We start from the raw sequence: 21,423 nt of genomic DNA, 5'->3' as shown, positions 1-21,423 counted from the left end.
ACGGCCAGATGGAAGCAACTCAAACTCTAAGTTTAGTGGGTGTAGGGTATCTGCTGATATCTGTCTGGCCTTCCTGAGTACTGCATTATCAAATACAGTGCCTTGCGAAAGTATTTGGCCCCCTTGAACTTTTCGACCTTTTACCACATTTCAGGCCTCAAACATAAAGATATAAAACTGTAATTTTTTGTGAAGAATCAACAACAAGTGGGACACAATCATGAAGTGGAGCGGAATTTATTGGATATTTCAAACCTTTTAAACAAATAAAAAACTGAAATATTGGGCGTGCAAAATTATTCAGCCCCCTTAAGTTAATACTTTGTAGCGCCACCTTTTGCTGCGATTACAGCTGTAAGTCGCTTGGGGTATGTCTCTATCAGTTTTGCACATCGAGAGACTGACATTTTTGCCCATTCCTCCTTGCAAAACAGCTTGAGCTCAGTGAGGTTGGATGGAGAGCGTTTGTGAACAGCAGTTTTCAGTTCTTTCTCGATTGGATTCAGGTCTGGACTTTGACTTGGCCATTCTAACACCTGGATATGTTTATTTGTGAAATATTCCATTGTAGATTTTGCTTTATTGTTTTGGATCATTGTCTTGTTGGAAGACAAATCTCCGTCCCAGTCTCAGGTCTTTTGCAGACTCCATCAGGTTTTCTTCCAGAATGGTCCTGTATTTGGCTCCATCCATCTTCCCATCAATTTTAACCATCTTCCCTGTCCCTGCTGAAGAAAAGCAGCGCCCAAACCATGATGCTGCCACCACCATGTTTGAGAGTGGGGATGGTGTGTTCAGGGTGATGAGCTGTGTTGCTTTTCGCGCCAAACATCGCGTTTTGCATTGTTGCCAAAAGTTTGATTTTGGTTTCATCTGACCACAGCACCTTCTTCCACATGTTTGGTGTGTCTCCCAGGTGGCTTGTGGCAAACTTTAAACGACACTTTTATGGATATCTTTAAGAAATGGCTTTCTTCTTGCCACTCTTCCATAAAGGCCAGATTTGTGCAGTATACGACTGATTGTTGTCCTATGGACAGAGTCTCCCACCTCAGCTGTAGATCTCTGCAGTTCATCCAGAGTGATCATGGGCCTCTTGGCTGCATCTCTGATCAGTCTTCTCATTGTATGAGCTGAAAGTTTAGAGGGGCGGCCGGCTTCGCCCGTAGATTTGTAGTGGTCTGATACTCCTTCCATTTCAATATTATCGCTTGCACAGTGCTCCTTGGGATGTTTAAAGCTTGGGAAATCTTTTTGTATCCAAATCCGGCTTTAAACTTCTCCACAACAGTATCTCGGACCTGCCTGGTGGTTTCCTTGTTCTTCATGATGCTCTCTGCGCTTTAAACGGACCTCTGAGACTATCACAGAGCAGGTGCATTTATAACGGAGACTTGATTACACACAGCTGGATTCTATTTATCATCATTAGTCATTTAGGTCAACATTGGATCATTCAGAGATCCTCACTGAACTTCTGGAGAGTTTGCTGCACTGAAAGTAAAGGGGCTGAATAATTTTTGCAGCCCACTTTTCGGTTTTCATTTTGTTAAAAAGTTTGAAATAGCCAATGAATTTCGTTCCACTTCATAATTGGGACCCACTTGTTGTTGATTCTTCACAAAAAATTACAGTTTTATATCTTTATGTTTCAATTCAATTCAATTCAATTTTATTTATAGTATCAAATCATAACATAAGTTATCTCGAGACACTTTACAGATAGAGTAGGTCTAGACCACACTCTATATTTTACAAAGCCCCAACAATTCCATTGTTTGAGGCCTGAAATGTGGCAAAAGGTCGAAACGTTCAAGGGGGCCGAATACTTTCGCAAGGCACTGTACATCCCCAAGCTGCCTTTGTGACTTGCCAATCACCTTCCCTGCAGTATTAACAATTTTGGAAAGCTTGTTTTTATCTTTCACATTCAGGTTACCATACCAGGCAGTTATATTAAACTGTAAAATACTTTCTACTAGGCCCCTATATGCCATCTCAAGAATGTATTGACTGACCCCGAAACTCCTCAATTTTCTAATTAAAAACAACCGTTGGTTAGCTCTCTTAAAAATACTCTCTGAGTTAACATTAAAACTTAAAGTACGATCAATGATTATACCCAAATACTTGAAATTGTCGACTACGTCCAAAGGCCGGCTGTTAAGTACAACAGGGTTTAAGTTACTGGCCCCTCTCGGTTTCGTTTGTATTATAAGTTCTTTTGTTTTAGTCACATTAATTTCCAATTTAACAGTCTGACACCAGTCCTGCAGTAAAGTGACTTGGCTAAAGTAAGCTTCCTCATGTGCTGCATTATTTTCTGTGAGAAGTCCTACCACGGCCATGTCATCAGCATATTTAAGTAGACTAACATTGATGCTGTGCACAGTCATTTCATTTATATAAATAGAAAACAACAAAGGTGACAACACACAACCTTGTGGTGCTCCAGTATTTATAACAAGCTCATCTGAGTAAACCCCATTCATTTTCACTCTCTGAGGGCGGTCAGTTAAGAAACTTCTAATCCAGTGAATGAGCCCGCCATTCACATTCATCCTATGAAGTTGGTCTAAAAGAATGTCAATTTGCATAGTATTAAAAGCAGAAGTAAAATCAATTAAAAGAACCCGAGCAAATGATTTTGGTTTTTGCAAATGTTTAGCTATTTGATTTACAAGAGTAAGAGCTGCATCCTCTGTGCCCCTGTGTGGCCTATAGGCAAATTGAAGGGGGTCAAGTTGATTCTCAACAGAAGACATTAAATGGGTGCTGACCACCCTCTCCATACACTTAGCTAAGAGTGGAGTGAGTGCCACTGGTCTAAAGTCTCCAAGGGCTGCAGCCTTCGAGACCTTAGGCACAGGTATTATTGTGGATTTCTTCCATGAATTTGGAAAAACACCACAATTCAGCAAAATTTGAAACAGCTGAGTAAGAACCCCTTTAAGCTGTTGAGAACATACCTTTAACACCCTTCCTTGAAGGCCATCAGGCCCAGGAGTTTTATTAGGTCTAATTTTAGAGAGACACCTGGCTACTTCTTGTTCTGAAAGCTGTATATGTTCATAGCTACCAATCTGATCACAGGTAATACTACAGCCTATTTTTGGGTCTCTCACATCGTATCTTCCATAGAAGATGTTTAAATCATTAACAAATTTGCCACAATCTGTCACATTTACACTTTGTTTTTTTCCCTCCCTACCCATCATTGTATTTAATCCCTCCCATGCTTGTTTTGCATTACCTGTACAAAATCTTTGCTCAACCTTATTCTTAAAATCTATTTTTGCTGTGAAAACTTTACGCTTAAATTCCTTCTCTTTCTCCTTTACTACATCAGTTTCTCCTCTCAAAAATGCAGCCCTTTTCTCATTCTAACACGTTGTTGGGGACCGAGAGTCTGGTTAAACCTAATTTTAACCAAAAGGCCTCAGATTAAACTGACCGCTGGATAGAGGACACACATGAGCTCAGAGACAAAGGAACATGTCACCAAGACAAAGGAATCTAGGCCTGCATGTAAAGCTCAAAGCCTGTTTAATTCACACCTCTATGTGAAAGGGCCAGCCAGAAGGGAAACGCCTCACAACTGGCAGGAAGTCAAAGGACTACATAAGTGTAGTTTTCACCCTTTCCAAAGTTTTCGAGTCTTTCTATTGGTTCAGCGGGACCATAAACACAGCAGGGGGTCCTGATCTATTAATAAGCCTGATCATCCAAAATCCCTCGTTCTTCATTGCAACTCCGTTTGCTGAGGGGAGGGCGCGGGCAAGCGGTGCTCAACTTTCATTTTCTGGAGAAAGTGGATTTTATTTCGGTGGATCCTTGAAAAACGCACCAGTGTTTTTCATAACTGCAGTGAGAAGGAAACAACGTTTTCTTCTCAAAGTCGACCAAACTTTCCTTTAACTCGCTGCCTTTCTTGGAGGGGAAGTTTCTCAAGTGGCTCTGACGAGAGCCCGAGACCCGCGCTGTTTCATTTCTGTGGAATCTATGGACAGGAATAAATGGATTGAACACACCCGTAAAAAGGCGGACGTCTGGGCAGAGATAAGTAGTGTGTTTATTAATGAGCAAAGAGTTCGCTACTTGTTTGCCATTAATGTGATCTGATTTAATCATGTATTGATCCATATGTGATTATTAATCTGTTCTGTGAATGTATAACTTGATCATTATACCGTTTGATTCATGTTGTGTTAAAGTAGCTGGGTTAAAACCGTAATTGCTATCTGCTCCTCACTCCTTTCACGGAGTTTTTAATTACTGGCGGTAGAAACTCGCGAAAATCAGCTGTTAGCTACTGGAGTGTTTATAGTGACGTTTTCCTCAGCAAAACCAAAAGTCTTAGAGTCTGTTCTAACTACACGTTAGCCCAGACCTGAGTGGCTGAGGGGAACTGGGTCATTATCGATAATTCAGATCAGAGTGCTTTTCTTTTCTTTCCTTCTTTTGTTCTGCTCCTCTTACTAACACACACACACACGGACACAAGCTAGCATTAGCTCTCGAGCTAACGCTGCTAGTTTTAACCACGTGGGATATGCTTACGTTGGTATAGAGCTAACACACTAGCTACCATATCGGCTAAGCGTGCGTGTCGCCTAGCAACCCCCCTGGGCTTCTTCAGCTCCTCCCCGTGCACGCAGCACCACTACCGCCCTCGTGAGGCTAAGTAGTTTTGGGCAGCTCACAGGAGCAGCCAGTTTGGTTTTTGAGTTAGGAATACATTTTGACACCGCCCCTCCTCCTTCGCTCACACACACACACACACACACACACACACACACACACGGACACAAACGTGTCCATGCTGTTTTGTTTTTGCTTTGTTTTTGGTTGTGATATTATAAAAAGGTATAGGAGTTTATTATTGAAGAATTATTGTTTAGCTACTGATAATTGTGAAGTTAATAAATCTTATTATGCTTAATTAGCAGTTGCTTGTGATTATTTGTGTTCTGGTTGTGACAACTGCTGGTCAAACAGGTCCGTTGCTCGAATCAACCCCTTCCTTTAAATCCTTTAAAGGGATTTACACAGAAATGAGACTGACCCACAGGTTGATTATTGGTCCCTGACTAGCAGGGTGGTGCCCCGTTTTTGATTGTTTGTCAATTTTATAGTTATTAATAACCATATTCATAACTTTATTAATATTGATAAAACATCTTTGATAATTTGCCAATGATCAAACCTGTACCCTAAGGAACCCAACAACGTTTTAAGGCCCTTTGAGAGCCATGGCTTGTTATTACTAAACACCTGAATTGTCCTGGAGGTGATAACAGTTTCTTCACAGAACTTAATATAACATGTGATTGTGTCTGTCAATTCATGATGATCAGAGCATGCATCAAAAAACATGCGCCAATCCGTAGAGTCAAAACAATCTCTAAGCTCCTCCACCCCATCCTCAGTCCATTGCGACTACAGTTTTCAGGAGTGGTTTTTCTCTCCTGACTTTCTGTCTATATGTTGGAAGGAGATGAATGACGTTATGATCGGACCTTCCAAGAGGAGGGCGGCTTACTGACTTATATGCGTCTGGGATGTTACCGAAGCATTGGTCCAATATACGAGTGGAGCGAGTGGGCGTGGTGACGTACTGCTGCAGAGTGGGTAGATGAGGTGATAGCTGACATGTATTGAAATCCCCCAAGATAAAAACCGGCTGATCAACCGATCGGGAGAGTGCAGCATTGAAGCTGTCAGTTATTATTTCCGCAACTTCTTTATTATTTGGCCCTGGGACATAAACAAGAATAATGGTGATTTGCCCAAACTCCCGCGGTAGGTAAAATGGCCTGATAGATACAGACAGCAACTCATAGTCTCTAGTACATACTCTCTTGAGCACTTTGAATTGTGAGGCCCAAGCGCTGTCAATAAACATACAGAGTCCTCCCCCGATGGATTTTTGAGACGACACCTTATCACGATCCGCTCTTATAGCTGTAAATCCCTCCATGTCAATGCATGTGCTGTCCTCATGGAGCCATGTCTCTGTGAAGCAGAGCAAGTTGCTCCTTCTAAAGTCCTCCTCAAATCGAAGGCGTGTTGTAATCTCATCCAGTTTATTATTTAAAGATCTGACGTTTGACAGAGTTATAATGGGAAGCGGGTGTCTGTTTCCTCGCCGTCTCAACCTGTTACGAATGCCCCCCCTCGAGCCTCTTTTCTTGCTTTTCCTACCTTGGGCTCTTCCATGTGGGGTTGATGATACATGATTTAAGTTCACAGGCACAGCTTTATTCCATAGGGCAAGAAGAAATTCCTTCGAGTATGTAATCACTGGCGTCGTTCGCATCTGGTATTCACTTCCCTCATTATTCCCGGCCAGGGCAAAGTTTTCTCTTATGACAGCATATAGAGTGAATAAAATATTTCACAACAGCAAACAAACAAACGGAGAAGCACGGGGTCAGCAGCTGTGCCGTGCTGCGGCTGTGCCGCACCCCCAATCACCCCAATCAAGAGATGGGTCTTGAGGTGGGACTGGAAGATGGTGAGGGACTCAGAGGTGCGGATCTCTTGGGGGAGGCAGTTCCAGAGCCAGGGAGCTGCTCTGGAGAAGGCTCTGTCCCCAAAACTGCGGAGTTTGGACTTTTGGATGGAGAGTAGACCGGCTGAGGTGGATCTGAGGGACCGAGAGGGTTGGTACGGGGGGAGGAGGTCAGTGAGGTATGAGGGGGCCAGATGGTGGAGGGCTTTGTGTTTTTAAGTATTGAGAGCCATTTCATTTCATTTCATTTCATAAAGCGGTCCCATTGCAGTTGTTCAGTTGCCAAATATTAGACCGGATCAGAGTTGTGACCAAGTCCAACCCAATGTGGAAATTTGAAACAACAGCTGATGGAAACTTAGCACTCCTGGCTGCATTTTGGGGTCTCTGGGACACTTTTCCATTCTAACCCAAACAAAACTGGCTCAAGGTCCAACCCCCTACACTTGAACAACGGCAGAAGGGGTTGAAAGAGATATACTGTATGGAGAAAATCACGGCCCAACTTCACTTGAAAGTTGATCAGTTTAAGGATCTTTGGGATCCGGTTATTCATCATTTTGGTTGGACACAATAAAATGTGAGTGAAGGGGGATTCTCTTGCTTATTTTCCTTGCATTTTGTTTTTTATTTTGAATGCAGTAAAATGTAGATAAAGAATATTGCTGAAAATATGTGATTACTTTGGATACTGATTGACATTTTACGATTACGTTTTGTGTAAGACACTGCTGAGTGTGCCTTTGTTCTTCTATGTTTGTAAACAACAAAAGTCAATTAAGATGTGCATTTCCTTAAATAAAAATTTTCCAAAACAAAACTGCCATTTCCTACACTTTTGACAGGCCAGATGCGGGTGTCATATGTCCAATGTCAGAATGTTTCCCATCACTCCCTCCCAAATGTCAGAATGTTTCCCATCACTCCCTCCCAAATGTCAGAAAGTTCTCCATTTGACAATGTCATTCGAGAAACTTTCTGACACGTAAAAGGGTTTTCCAAGTGTCAGAAAGCTGCCCTGGTGACATTTTGGCAAATGTCAGTCTGTTTCCTGAACGTTCCGAGGCCTCTGCCCCCTGGTGGCCGAAAATCATAAACTGACATTTGGGAACCTTTTTTTAAAACTTCAAACAATTATAGCACGGCCCCCGGGGGTCCCAGCGGAGCAGAGTTTACACCGTATGGGCCAGGGGGGTCGCTGATTTTTTAACTCTGCAGGGTAAATCCAGACAGCTAGCTAGACTATCTGTCTGTCTGTCTGTCTAACTGCTCCTCAGATCTCTGCAGGGTAAATCCAGACAGCTAGCTAGACTGTCTGTCTGTCTGTCTGTCTGTCTGTCTAACTGCTCCTCAGATCTCTGCAGGGTAAATCCAGACAGCTAGCTAGACTGTCTGTCTGTCTGTCTAACTACTCCTCAGATCTCTGCAGAGTAAATCCAGACAGCTAGCTAGACTATCTGTCCAATCTGAGTTTTCTGTTGCACGACTAAAACTACTTTTGAACGTACACATGTTCCACCAAAACAAGTTCCTTCCTGAGACTATTTAACAGAGGCACCGTGGCTCTGTCCGGAGCTTAGCCCCGCCCAAGAGGATTGTGATTGGTTTACAGAAATACCAATAAACTAGAGCATGTTTTCCTCCCATCCAGGACTGCTGTGTGGACTAGTAAGACCCTCCTCCGCAGCGCTGTGGAGGAAGGTCTGGCAATGAGAATCTAGATATTTCTATATGAAGCGTCCTGCACATCTTTGTGAGAAGGTTTTACATTTCAGACTGACTGAATGTCTAACATTTTGACATAACTGTTTTTTATTACAGTATAAGAAGTCCTGTTGGATGTGAAAGTGCCTTGTTTTTATATGTTTTTATTCACTACCGTTAGTTTCTGACCAGATTCTGACAATGTTCAGCATTTTAGTTTGATAAATGACAAATGATTGAATGTTTTCTATCAGGCTGTTTCAGAGAGTGTAATCAGCTATGTGATGACTGCATGGTTTGGGAATCTTCCTGTATCATCAAAATAAAAGTTATTGCTAGAGAAAGATCATCATAATCATCAGTGTGTCTTTGACCAGTGGTAGGAAAGATAATCCTCTGTGATCCATCCCATGTACTCTTGGTAAGTGTAGATTCTGACCAACAGAAGGCAGGAGTTCAGTTTTTCTGTGGGCTCACAGGAATCCTAGCTTTTTATCTGTGGAACTCCATTTAATTACAGTGATCCATTGACTCACTTTAGATTCTTCAGGACCCTTATGTTTGATACAGTATCCTAGCTCATTATATTTGTAATTCTTGTAAAATAAAAAAGGAATACAAGTCTCCTTAAATATAAGATGTAACATACATTCTAGTAGGACTGTACACATCCTACAAATAACTATATTATTGTTTTATTTGGGGTTACAAAATTCTTATATGATTTGTTTTAAAGGATAGATATCAAAAGATGTATTAGAACAAACAAAAGATAGATTTCTACTGTGATTGGACTGTGAAGAAAAGCTCCCTCCCGTTTCCCGTCGGACCTTAATGAGTGTGACAGCCAGCGGAAGTAAACAAGGCTGCTGGCCGTAGCGTTAGCTGCATGCTGCTGTTGAATGAGCTGGAAGACGGTATTGTAGTCGTAGAGCAGATGATTCTTTCAGCTGGAACTAAGCAACAATGTCTTCAGTTGAGTGTTTGAGAGAGTTTGTCACCGAGCGACTAACTGCTGCTGCTGAAGAAATATTCCGAGTTGTTGAAAAAACTATCGTCGAGTACGAGGAAGAGATCGCTCGGCAGCGCAGACTGTTGGATGGCGTTTGGAGACCAGAAATCAGGTTACACAGGATAGGTGAGTTTAACCGCTACTATTTGAATCCTGGTTAGAACCACAGATGTCTGACTTCAGTGTGACCTATGTGAGATGTCTCTGGTATCACTCGGAGCCAGTCGGGTTGGTAACAGCCAGTTTATTTCCAATGGTAGACAACAGTGTGTGAATACTCATCTCAAAGGACAACAGCTAGCATGCTCTGTCTCGTTGGAAATCCTCCGTTGCTGTGAGGAATTTCCCATCTCTACAACCTCATTTTCTCTGTGCAAAACTTTGACACTTACTTTAGCAAAGCAATATACATGAATAATAAAACTTTGACACCAGTGGCGGCTGGTGAAAAATATTGTAGGTGGGGCTGTTTGTGCGGGGGTCTGGGGGGGGAATTTTGAATTTCGTAGATGTGATTTCCTGTATTCTGGTGCATTTTAGGGTGACCAGCTGGAGATCCCATATCATTCACAATGATCAATTTGTGTGTGAAAATGTCAATGTTTCACACACAACTCATTTGTTATTCGCTATTTAATGTAGGCCAATACATTTTAAAACGAGACATTGTGAGCCGTTGATGCAGAGGAGCACTGCTCAGTTTAAAACACACAGGTAGTTAAGCCTACACTTAGACTAGGCTACAATGGCACGGCTTTCTGCTGAACTGTCATTGAATGATCATAAATGTAGCCTTCATAGGGGGGAATATATATATATGTGTGTGTGTGTGTGTGTATATATATATATATATATATATATATATATATATATATATATATATATGTATATGTGTGTGTGTGTGTGTATATATGTGTGTATATGATGGTGACGCCCATGTCCCTTGCCTATACCAATAAAATAACTCAAACCAGTCAATACCAATGGTCTAAAAAGACAATATTAATTTACCTGCCATGTTGAAAATCAACCGTTTCACAGGTAATGATAATGAACAGGTTGCGTGTTTATTATGCTCCGTGCCCAGATAGAAAGTGCAAACGCATAACAATAAATTATAACAGGGAAAACAACAATCTAGTTATTTAATCAATCCCATGCTGTGACTACATATCTTTAAAGTTCACTGTAGACAAATTGACAATTGGATAACAGTCTGTGTTGATACTAAAGACAGAGGCTCTCAAAGACAACATTCTTGAAGTGAACACCAAGTATGAGAAGAAAGATGATTTTAACATTTTAACTAGTATGAAACACACACAGTAATCCAGCTCAGAACTTAGAAACAACAAAAAAGCAAGGAAAACATACAGTTACATACAGTTATGTTCCTATTGAGATTTTTTATGGCGTGTGTGTGTGTGAGAGAGAGAGAGAGTGTATGACTGAGTGAGTGACAGAGACAGCCAATAAAGCTTATTGAATTGAGATAGCAGGTGGCAGATACATTAGCATTAGCATTGCAAATGACTGGAATGAACTACAACCCCCCCCCCCTAGTCTGTCTACTTCACTATCCAGACCACACTGCACTTACTGTATATTGACTCCTTAATTAATCTTAGCATTTATATAGACTGTCTATTCATGTATATTGTCTTTATTTTCTGAGCTACATCACTACCTACACCACTATTTTGCACTAACTGTATATTGACTCTTTACTACAGTCAGCATTTATATATACTGTCTATTTGTGTTCACTTATTACTATCTACATATCTACACATCTACATCACTAACTAATCCACAACTTGCATTAACTGTACATTGACTCTACATTACATCACACATCACTACAAACTACAATTTTCACTGTTTTTTTACTCTTTACTACAACTCAGATATAGACATATTCATGTGTATGATGTGGTATTACTATCTCACTCCTATTGTATTCTGTACTCCTGTATTGTATTGAAAGTGAAACAGTATGTTGTCTTGCACGCCTACGCTTTTCTTGGCCAGGTCGCCATTGCAAATGAGAACACTTATTTGTACAGGAACTTTGCTCGTCTATCTTTCTGAGTGGCAAATCTCTCAATGACCCTTGTGTTGAAATCTGGACTGTCCCGTGTGAGTTTTTTCTCTATAGAGAGCATAGCCAGAGCGTTGAGGCGATCTTGTGCCATAGTGTTCCTAAGGAAAGTTTTTATCCTCTTTAACGTAGTGATTCTGCTGTTGTCGTTGGTGTGGTGATGAGGATCTTGAGAAGACTTACAGTTTCAGTGAATGTGTCTTGAAGGTTATTTTCCATTAGAACCTGAAAGAGAGCCAGTGCACCACTGCAACCCTTGAAGTCCTCATTTTCGTAGATCAGGGACAGTTCTGTTTTGAGTCTGGGTTTGTCCAACATGGGGTAGGCAGCCACCGTGGTCTCTAGTGCTGCATCTGGGAACTTTCTGCTGTGTTGTGGGAACAAGTCTCCTTGCAGCAGAGTGGCACTGAGGAGATGCTTGGTGAAAGCAAACCTCTCCTTGGCTTGGCTCATAATGGTATCACATACCTATGAAATGATACATAACTGTAGAAGAGTAAACAGAAAACATTAAGTTTTCAATTTCTCAGTTCAATAATACAATCAGCATATTCATAGCAGTTACAATTGAGCAAGTAAGGCTTACTGTAATTATTAAAAGCATAAATGTGAAAAAATCATAATTTCTGCATTCTCCAGTAGATAGATATGTCTAATAATGAAAATTCATAATACAAAAATTTGCAAACAAACAGATACATATAGGCCAATAGAATACAGAAATATAATTTCTGTTACTGCTTACCTCTATTGCCAGATGCTGTTGCGTTTCTTGTCCCATTGCCCTCCGTTTCTTCGGGGCTGGTTTCTGTACAGGTCCCCTATACTCCTCATCCTCAGCAAGAGAAGGAACGGAGTCCCTGATCCAAAACTAGTTTCACAAGTCACGGTCCACCCTGAAATTACTGTATCAGAAACCAACTTCCTGGAGATATCAAATAAATCCAGAACTGTATTAAAATATTTGCTATTGTTGTGTTAGGCCTAGATTGCATAATTGTGGTATTTATGATGTTATATTGTGTTCAGCCATGTGGATTTATGTTTTTATTGTTTAGGCTAGATGAGCATGTTTTCAGCCAATATGCAAAATCATAGCCTACCTGATAGCCTGTATGCTGTGAGTGAACCTCTGGGTGATCCCTGCGATGAAGACAGAGTCTATGTTCCTCTTCTGCAGATGGTTAAACAGCATGTCTACATGTGGCATGATTTTGTGAAATAATGCCAGGAAGAAACAGAAAACCTCATCTTCCAACATTCTCATACAACCCCCGGCCTCTCTCTTGGATATGGCATCCAAGTCTCCTCTGTCTCGAATGGTTTGGAAGCACTTAACCAGTTCTTTCCAAAATTGCAGTGGCAATCGTATCAGTGGTCACATTTGGAAGCGCGATAAACTCCAAAAAGCGTTCTTGGATGTTGTTGTGGCCATCTATGTACCGTAGCACAAGCACAAGCTGACAATGAGTACAGACGTCGGTTGTCTCGTATGCCTGAATGGCATTATAGTCCGACTGTTCACCTCTTCCAGAGTGCGGTCTCTGAGAACCGACAACATGCAGTCTAACAGTTCATTTTGCACGGTCTTTGAAGTGCCTTTAAAAACAGTGGCGTTCTCCAGGTGCACCTCCAACTCACGGTCGATTGAGGCCATGAGATCAATGAGACCCAGGAAAATGCCAGGGTTTTCTGATAGGTCACTCTCATCATGACCACGCAAAGCAAGTTCAAAGGCACCACAAAATTTCACGGCATCAATGATCTTCTACAAAATATGACGATTCCTGTCCACTTCCTCGTTGTGCCTTCTTACGGCAATGCGGTGTCCCTCATCTAGCTGTGTGGCTATGCTAATTCGGCCTAGCATGGCTAGCTTCACAGAGTTGTATGCACTCTTGCCCGCTCATGTTTCTTAATGCGTTCTGACATATGTTTCAGGTCTGTCGCCCCTGTCTAGGTCCACGAACTATCACAAGCACTTGTTTTAAACAGTAAGCACGGGAAGCAAAAGATTGCATTGGCGTACGCACAGCTAGTTAGCCAAGCCTTTCTATCGAACCAACCTTGGGAAAAGCTTCTCTTGTAGGTTTTCTCCTTTTCTCTTGCCTGTTGGGTTATATTCACTTCTGGCTTTTCTGGTCCAAGTCCTTTTATGATGAGTTTTTCCGCTAATGTTCTTCTTTCGAAGGGATACAGCTGTAATGATTTAACGGAGTGTGGGGCTAGCTGAACTCCCACGACAGTGTTACTCGACGTCGCCATGTCGCTTCCTCTCTAGGGCTGTCAACGAATATTCTAAATTCGAATATATATTCAAATAGTTTAAAAAAAACGAATTTCGAAGGTGAAAATTAATATTCGAATAAAAAAAAAAAAAAAAGTGGAAAAAAACGCTGGCGGTAGCAGAGGCTGTCTGGCTGTCTGCTTTGCTAGCGCGCCTGAAAGCCGTTACATACCGGATGCAGCCCAGCTGGAGCATACAAATGTGACATCATGAGATCGCCGTGACTATTTCTACCTGCGCTGGTGGTCTCAACACTAGCTGCAGTCTTCTCCTGAGCAGAGGTGGAGCTAATGAGCAAAGGCTACCGACGCTGCCCTTTCTACAGTCTAGAAGAAGAAGAAAAAGGTAAACAACGGCAGAACTGGCAGCAGCATTGCCATCAATGCTTTGATTTGATTCACTGACCTACTTCGTCGGATCGAGCCTTTCATTCACCATAAAAGAGCTCATCTTAACCCGGTAAGTTTACCAGAGAGACCTGCAGTCACTCTGAGAGTCCTGGCAGCACGTTGTTGGCAAACTCATTCAGGCTCCTGTTTCCGCTTTGTCGCGTGCCGCTGAAAAAAAGAGCCGTGCACGACCTCGGCTCGGCCGGATATTGCATCATTTTGACGTCACGAGGTCGCGCGCCACCTTGGATGCATGCGCAACCAGATGTTCGAATAGTTCGAATATTCTGTGTTATTTTAGAGGGAATATTCGAACGTCATTTTTGAGCAATTTTGACAGCCCTATTCCTCTCTGAGATAAATGTCCCGTCATGCTGTGTTCTAATCTATGGCCGATATTTTCAGAGCCCCAGAACCATAAAATTTGAGGACGATGATTGGCAAAATATGTACTTTTTAAAAAGCAACCATTGGCTTAAATTCCAGTCTGGTAGTGCTGAGCGAACTGGAGCCCAGGGAACACAGCCTATTGGCTACTACACCAAAACGATGTGATTCACGTTCAACACCACCACGTTCACGTTACGTGAAAGTGAATGCAAATATCATTCTGGAGAGTTCTAAACACATTCTCAAACATTTTTAAAAATCATTATTAGCATGTAATTGACACAGATTGTTTTCAAAATGAGACATTATAAAAAATGAATAACAGGCAGGCAGATTGGCGGGAGGTCGGCGCCCCAGCGCTCTCCATGGGTGAGCCGCCGCTGTTTGACACTTACTTTAGCAAAGCAATATACATGAATAATAAATTTAATTGAAATAAATAAACAAAATTGAAGCTATTGTATTGCAAATTAACAAGGAGTCAATATATAAACAATTACAATATGGCATCTTCATACTGGACTGTTACTTTTTTATATCCTTTCTCAGTATTTTAACAGTTAACAATAATTATGTGCTGGACTTTTCCCACAGTATAAAACAACAGTAAATGGCTCAGTACAAAACATTTCACCACTGACTACAGCAACATCCAACATACTGCAACTTACCTGCATTTACAATGGAAGACAACAGTGTGTGAATGCTCATCTCAAAGGACAACAGCTAGCATGCTCTGTCTGTAAAGACAGCACATGTAGGTGCTAGTTAGCATACAGAAAATATTTTTCAAGTGGTTAAACATGACTAAAACGGCTGGTAACCAATACATCCATTGCCAAATTAACTTCAGACAATTATTATATCTAACCAAACAAACTGGGTCAACATTTAAGTGCTTTTCAAGTAGTTAACACTGTATTGACTACAAGCATTCACAGACATGTTGCCTTGTAACCTAGATGCCGTAGTTGTGCCAATTTAGTAGAATTTAACCTAAACCCATTCAACTATGTTACACCAGAATACCGACAAGTTGAAAATTAATTTGAATGTGGTTCTGAATAGGATTGGACATCGAGAACCGATTCCTACTTTTTGGTTTCCGTAGCGGCCAGGCGCTTGTTGTGTTGCAGCCATGGAGCACAGTTAGCGGGGCTCTAATGTAGCTTTAATTTAAATTGAAAAAGTCCTGTTATACTGCAACCCACCACTTGAATCAAAATAACTTTCCTCTTATTTGTGAAAATAGGCATGTGACCTGTTTCAATTCCACCCCTCAAAGAATCGGAATGGCGATTTCATGCCGGTCAACGCTACAATTAACTGACAACATAAGTTATACGAGTTACAGTTCTCAAGGATGCACGCACACACGGACGCCACAGCACGCTCTCTTTTTCCTTTCTCTCAACTTCTCCTCCGTGTGTGGCGCGTACCTGCTCGCGGTGTGAAGTGCGTGTTGGCACTTTTGAGAATTACTATTCTCCCACATGTAGGGAACCTGGTGAGTTAACCTGCAACATGTCAGCTGTTTGGACATTCTTCAGCGTGTGAGCAGAAGATAACAAGTTTACAATATGCAACACCTGCAAGGAGACAGTAGGGCGTGGAGGGACCACACCAAAAACCAGAATCGCATTCTTTTAGTTGGATATTGGATGTGAAAAGAAGGAAATGGTTCTACCATTGCACTTTAGATGTGTATGATGTGTACTCCCACACCAGGAGTAATTTATGTAGTTATACTTTATAGTGATCCATTATCTGTTCAACACATGTTCTATGTTCTGTGCAAAATGTTCTATTAAAGCAAAGATAGACAATAAATATTTGCGTGTGCTGTAAATTGGTTAGAAAAACTGAAATCGGATTCGGCTAAAATCAGTATTGGCTGGCATAACTCAATGAAAATCGGAATCGGCCTAAAAATTTGTAATCTGTGCAGCTCTACTTTACATCCAATAATTTAAGCCACTGTACTGAAGCTACGCCACAAAACATCCCCTGCTTTATCGTCAATTCTAAAATAAACGGGACCATAATTTACAAATTATCATACTGTATTAAAGAAGACTTTGAACTAGCGATTGAGACCATAAACTCAAGAAAATGTTTACTGAAGTAATAAATAGTGAGAATTAGGGTCATTTTCTCAGACTTCTATAAAAACAGATTTCATTTTGGAGCCGGTGGAGTCTCCCTCTGCCGGAAGTTAGAGAGAATGCAGCTTTAAGGAGCTTCAGTATTGGCTTCACTCTTTAGCCCCAGAAATTCTGTTTATTATTTTTACCTTCTATGGTATTAGGAAAAAGAGAACAAGTGTTCTGTTCTTTTCTCCAATAACGGTAGTATCCTATTTCTTTTGTTGTCTGTCCCTCCAGAGCTCCCACAGCAACATGGCTGTAAGGAGGAGGAGGTTCTCTCTGACCAGCAGCTCTGTATTCAGGAGAGGAACTCCAGTCTGGACCAAGAGGACCCAGATCCTCCACAAATTACAGAGGACCAGGAGGAACTGTGCACCAGTCAGGAGGGAGAGCAGCTTGTACAGAAGCAGGAGACTGATACCTTTCGTCACAGTAACAACATAAACAACAGTGACATGTCAGAGATTCACCGTAATACTCAAACAGGTAAGCGTTTTTTATGTGACATGTGGGAAAGAGTTTAATTCAGGTTTGAAGAAAACACCGGAGAATCCACACAGGTGAGAAGTCATATTCTTGCAAAATGTGGAAAAGATTTCAGCCAAAATAGTGGCTTGTTGGTTTAATTGAGAACTCACACAGGTGAGAAGCTGTACATTTGCAAGAACTTTTATACTTTGATATATTCTGTGCTATACACTTCGCTACACCCTTCTGTTCTGGTAATTGCTCAGAAATCCCCTGTATATTGTTTATATATCTAGGAAAGCCACACATCTGCTGAATGCCCTAGGTCTCTGGTTTATTTCACCTGTGTGTAAATGCAGACATCCGGTAGCTACCGTTGATCAGCATGTACGGCTTATGGTCTTTTTTAACCCTCATGCCCTCCTTAAAAAAACTTACTCTCGACACCTTCGAGGCAAAAATGTCCACGCACACAAAAACTGTTATTAAATCCTCATATATCAATATTTTTTTCTGCTTTTTTTTCATAAATCACTTAAACAACTTCTAACCTAATCAAAACTACCAAACATTCAATCATTTTCAGGATTTTAACCCTTTAAATGCCAGTTTATGTATTTGAAGTATTTCATTTTTTATTACAAAAACAAAAAAAAAATTTTTTTCCATATAATGAATAATATCTAGATGGGGCTTTGGTGGTGATTAGAGGCTTGGATATGTCAAAGATAAGCAACAAAATTAATTTGATTGCATTAGTATTTTTTTACATAGTTCCAGATACTCCCTTTGGACACCCCCGAGGCAAAATGTACATGTCAAAAAACTGATATTAAATCATCATATATCAATATTTTTTCTGCTTTTTTTCATAAATCACTTAAACAACTTGTAAATTGCTCAAAACTACCAAAAATTTAATATTTTTCTGGATTTTTAACCCTTTAAATGCCAGTTTTAAATCTTTGAAGTAACAATTATTTATGAAAAACCCAACAAAACATTAATTATTTTCCATAAAATAAATCAAAAGGGAATGGGGCTTTGGTGGGGATTAGAGGCTTGGATATGTCAAAGATAAGCAACAAAACGTATTTGATTGCATTAGTATTTTTTATGTAATTCCAGATACTCCCTTTGGACACCTTCGGGCCAAAATGGCCCCATTGACTTCCATTATAACCACATGTTTTGATCTCACTGCCTTTACAGTATAAAACCATGCATTCTGTAATATCAGCATTTCATTTGGAAGAAAACTAGTCATATTTAACATTTTTACAGTATTTCACCAGATTCAACCATTTTGCCCTTGTAGGCCGATGCATGAAATTATAGTTATATTATGGAGGTGTGTGTGTGTGTGTGTGTGTGTGTGTGTGTGTGTGTGTGTGTGTGTGTGTGTGTGTGTGTATTGTGTATATGTGTATGTGTATGTTGTGTGTGAGAGTTGCGGTAAAACCTGTAAGCAACCAATGATCATTTTAGGGCTGAAAAAAGGCATCTTTTGAAGGATGCATTTCATGTGTCTTTGAAGACGCGTTCTTGAATAAAAACATTGTCTCCTGCATGTGCTGTAAACTGGCGCTTATCATTTCAAATGGTTTGTGGGACATGGTGGCCCTGAAGACTGGTCTCCCACTATGGACATCCCACAGGCTCCGGGTGGATTCCCCTTTGGACCGGTACACACCTGCCAAGTGTGAAGTCCCATGTATGTTAAAATCTCTTGAGCATCCACATCACTCCATCCTGAGATTGAACACCTCCCGTGTAGGTTTGTCATTTCCTGAATCAGCTGATCAAGTCAAGAGTGAAGAAAAGGTCGAAAGAGGATGCCACATCATGGATTCTTGATATGGCATCTCGTGGGCTCTGGCATCATGCCGGTCGGTGCTTGAATATTGCGCAGCGTCTCAGTATTAGATGGAGACCAGACTTGCCAATTCTTCACTGTCCATTCAATGTTAGGATGGACAGGATCTTCAGTGTCCTCTCCACTTTCAGAGGAAGGGTTAGAGGCACTCACAGAGTTGGAGGACTCCAGTGACCATTTTGTCAGACTCCAGAAACTTGTGTCATCTTCAGATGAGTCCTGCAGTTGGCTGGAAGATAAAAGCTCCTTCTCTTTGCTCCAGGTCTTTCTCCTTCTCTAGAGCCAGGTGCATCAACACACTAATAGTTGTTTCTGTTTACAACTAAAGCAGGAGACAATGTTTTTATTCAAGCACGTCTTCAAAGACACATGAAATGCATCCTTCAAAAGAAGCCCTTTTTTCACCCAGATTTACACAAACTCTCTCTCACACACAGACACGCATGCATGCACACACACACACACACACACACACGGCTCCATAATATAACTGGCTAAAGTAAGGTGCGCTTTTTTCACCACAAACTCTCTCTCACACACACATGCATACATACATGCATGCACACACACACACACACACACGCATACATACACACACGCATACATACACGCACACACACACCCACACACACACACCCACCCACCCACCCACACCCACAGACACACACAAATATACATATATACACACACACACACACACACACACACACATACAACACACTATACACACACACACACACATACACACACACATATACACACACATACACACACACACACACACACACACACACACAGAGCTCCATAATATAACTATAATTTCATTTATCCGGCCTACAAGGGCAAAATGGTTGAATCTGGTGAAATACTGTAAAAATGTCAAATATGACTAGTTTTCTTCCAAATGAAATGCTGACATTACAGAATGCATGGTTTTATACTGTAAAGGCAGTGAGATCAAAACATGTGGTTATAATGGAAGTCAATGGGGCCATTTTTGTCCTCAGAGGGTGTCCAGAGGGAGTATCTGGAATTACATAAAAAATACTAATGCAATCAAATCAGTTTTGTTGCTTATCTTTGACATATCCAAGCCTCTAATCACCACCAAAGCCCCATCTACATATTATTCATTATATGGGAAAAAAATCATTTTTGTGTTTTTTTATAAAAATGACATACTTCAAATGCATAAACTGGCATTTAAAGGGTTAAAAATCCTGAAAATGATTGAATGTTTGGTGGTTTTGATTAGGTAAGAAGTTGTTTAAGTGATTCATGAAAAAAGCCGAAAAAATATTGATATATGATGATTTAATAACAGTTTTTGTGTGCGGGACATTTTTGCCTCGAAGGTGTCCAGAGGGTACAAAATGAATCATTTAAGTATAAAAGACATGTAAGAGTAAAAAACACTGGATTTAAAAAATTTGACTGAAAAGAAGGATTCCTACAAAATTTCATGCCATAAGAAGTAACACAGCAAAAATGATCACGAAATGAAAAAAAAAACTTGAGAAAAATGTACAAAAATGACCGAAGAGGGCATGAGGGTTAAAATTAATGGGACCGTAATTTACAAAATGATGCTGTATTGAAGAAGATTTGAAACTAGCGATTGAGACCATAAACTCCTTATGAAAAGGTTGTAAATTAAGTGAGAAGTAGGGTTATTTTCTCTGGTACTCTTATAGATCACTTATTTTTGGAGCCAGAGGAGTAGCCTCCTGCTGGAAGTAAGCGAGAATGCAGTTTTTAACTAGTGTAGTGTCCTTTTGGAGCATGTGTTAGCTTGGTTCCCAGTGTGATAAGAAAGGTGTTGGTTAACACCTCCTATTTATTTTAGATTATCTAGGAGTAGTGGCTATAATGAGTTAGCATCGCCACAGATAGAAGAACTGGAGAAGAATGGTGCTTTAACTAGCACAAACAGATAATGCTAGCCTATTAAATGAGTTCACATCTGGGACCTGACTGTGGTTTCTGTAACATAATCAACAGTAGGAATAACCTGCTTCAATTATCATAGTTAGTATCACTATTCCATTGATATGAAACTGCTATTTCACTACGCTGAACAGAAATACATATGCATTTAACTGATGGATAATGTGTACAACAGTAACATCAATATAATAAATCAGGGAACTTGTATTTTGTGAATCATTCATTTTCTTTAATAAATCAGGGAACCTGTGTGTGTCTGTCTGTCTGTGTATGTCGTTGTCGTTTTAACATTCGGAGCAGTTTGGACAGCATTGGATATTAATAAACTGTGAAATGAACTAAATGACAATAACTAAACTGTTGCTCTGGCTCTTCTGTGTCTACTCTTCACAATAAAGGTCTAGCTTAAATTCAGTCGGATCATTTGCTAAAGAAACAACTCAATAAAAGGTTATTTATGCTGACACTAGATATCAAACAAAAGCCAGACAGTATATCATATAAAGTTGCTTTGAGCTGTAAATTCTCCACTTCTAAGCACACAGCAGAACATAACGTCATCTAGCTGACGGGTAAAGAGAGCTTTCT

The 21,423-nt window shown here is 40.6% G+C and overlaps 1 protein-coding gene across 1 annotated transcript in view; it reads left to right on the top strand.

Moving 5' to 3' along the window:
• Nucleotides 1–9,070: 9,070 nt before the first annotated feature.
• The window catches only part of LOC120561114, a 146,227-nt gene continuing 133,874 nt past the window's right edge, over nucleotides 9,071–21,423 (top strand). Inside the window, exons 1-2 of the mRNA XM_039804064.1 lie at nucleotides 9,071–9,356; nucleotides 16,782–17,030. Coding sequence (XP_039659998.1) covers nucleotides 9,185–9,356; nucleotides 16,782–17,030 — 421 coding nt within the window. The 5' untranslated portion in view covers nucleotides 9,071–9,184. The remainder of the gene's footprint in view (nucleotides 9,357–16,781; nucleotides 17,031–21,423) is intronic.

Source organism: Perca fluviatilis, chromosome 6 (assembly GCF_010015445.1).
Source record: "Perca fluviatilis chromosome 6, GENO_Pfluv_1.0, whole genome shotgun sequence".
NCBI lineage: Eukaryota > Metazoa > Chordata > Actinopteri > Perciformes > Percidae > Perca > Perca fluviatilis.
The sequence above is the reverse complement of the archived record's forward strand: the minus strand, read 5'-3'. Positions and strand labels throughout refer to the sequence as shown.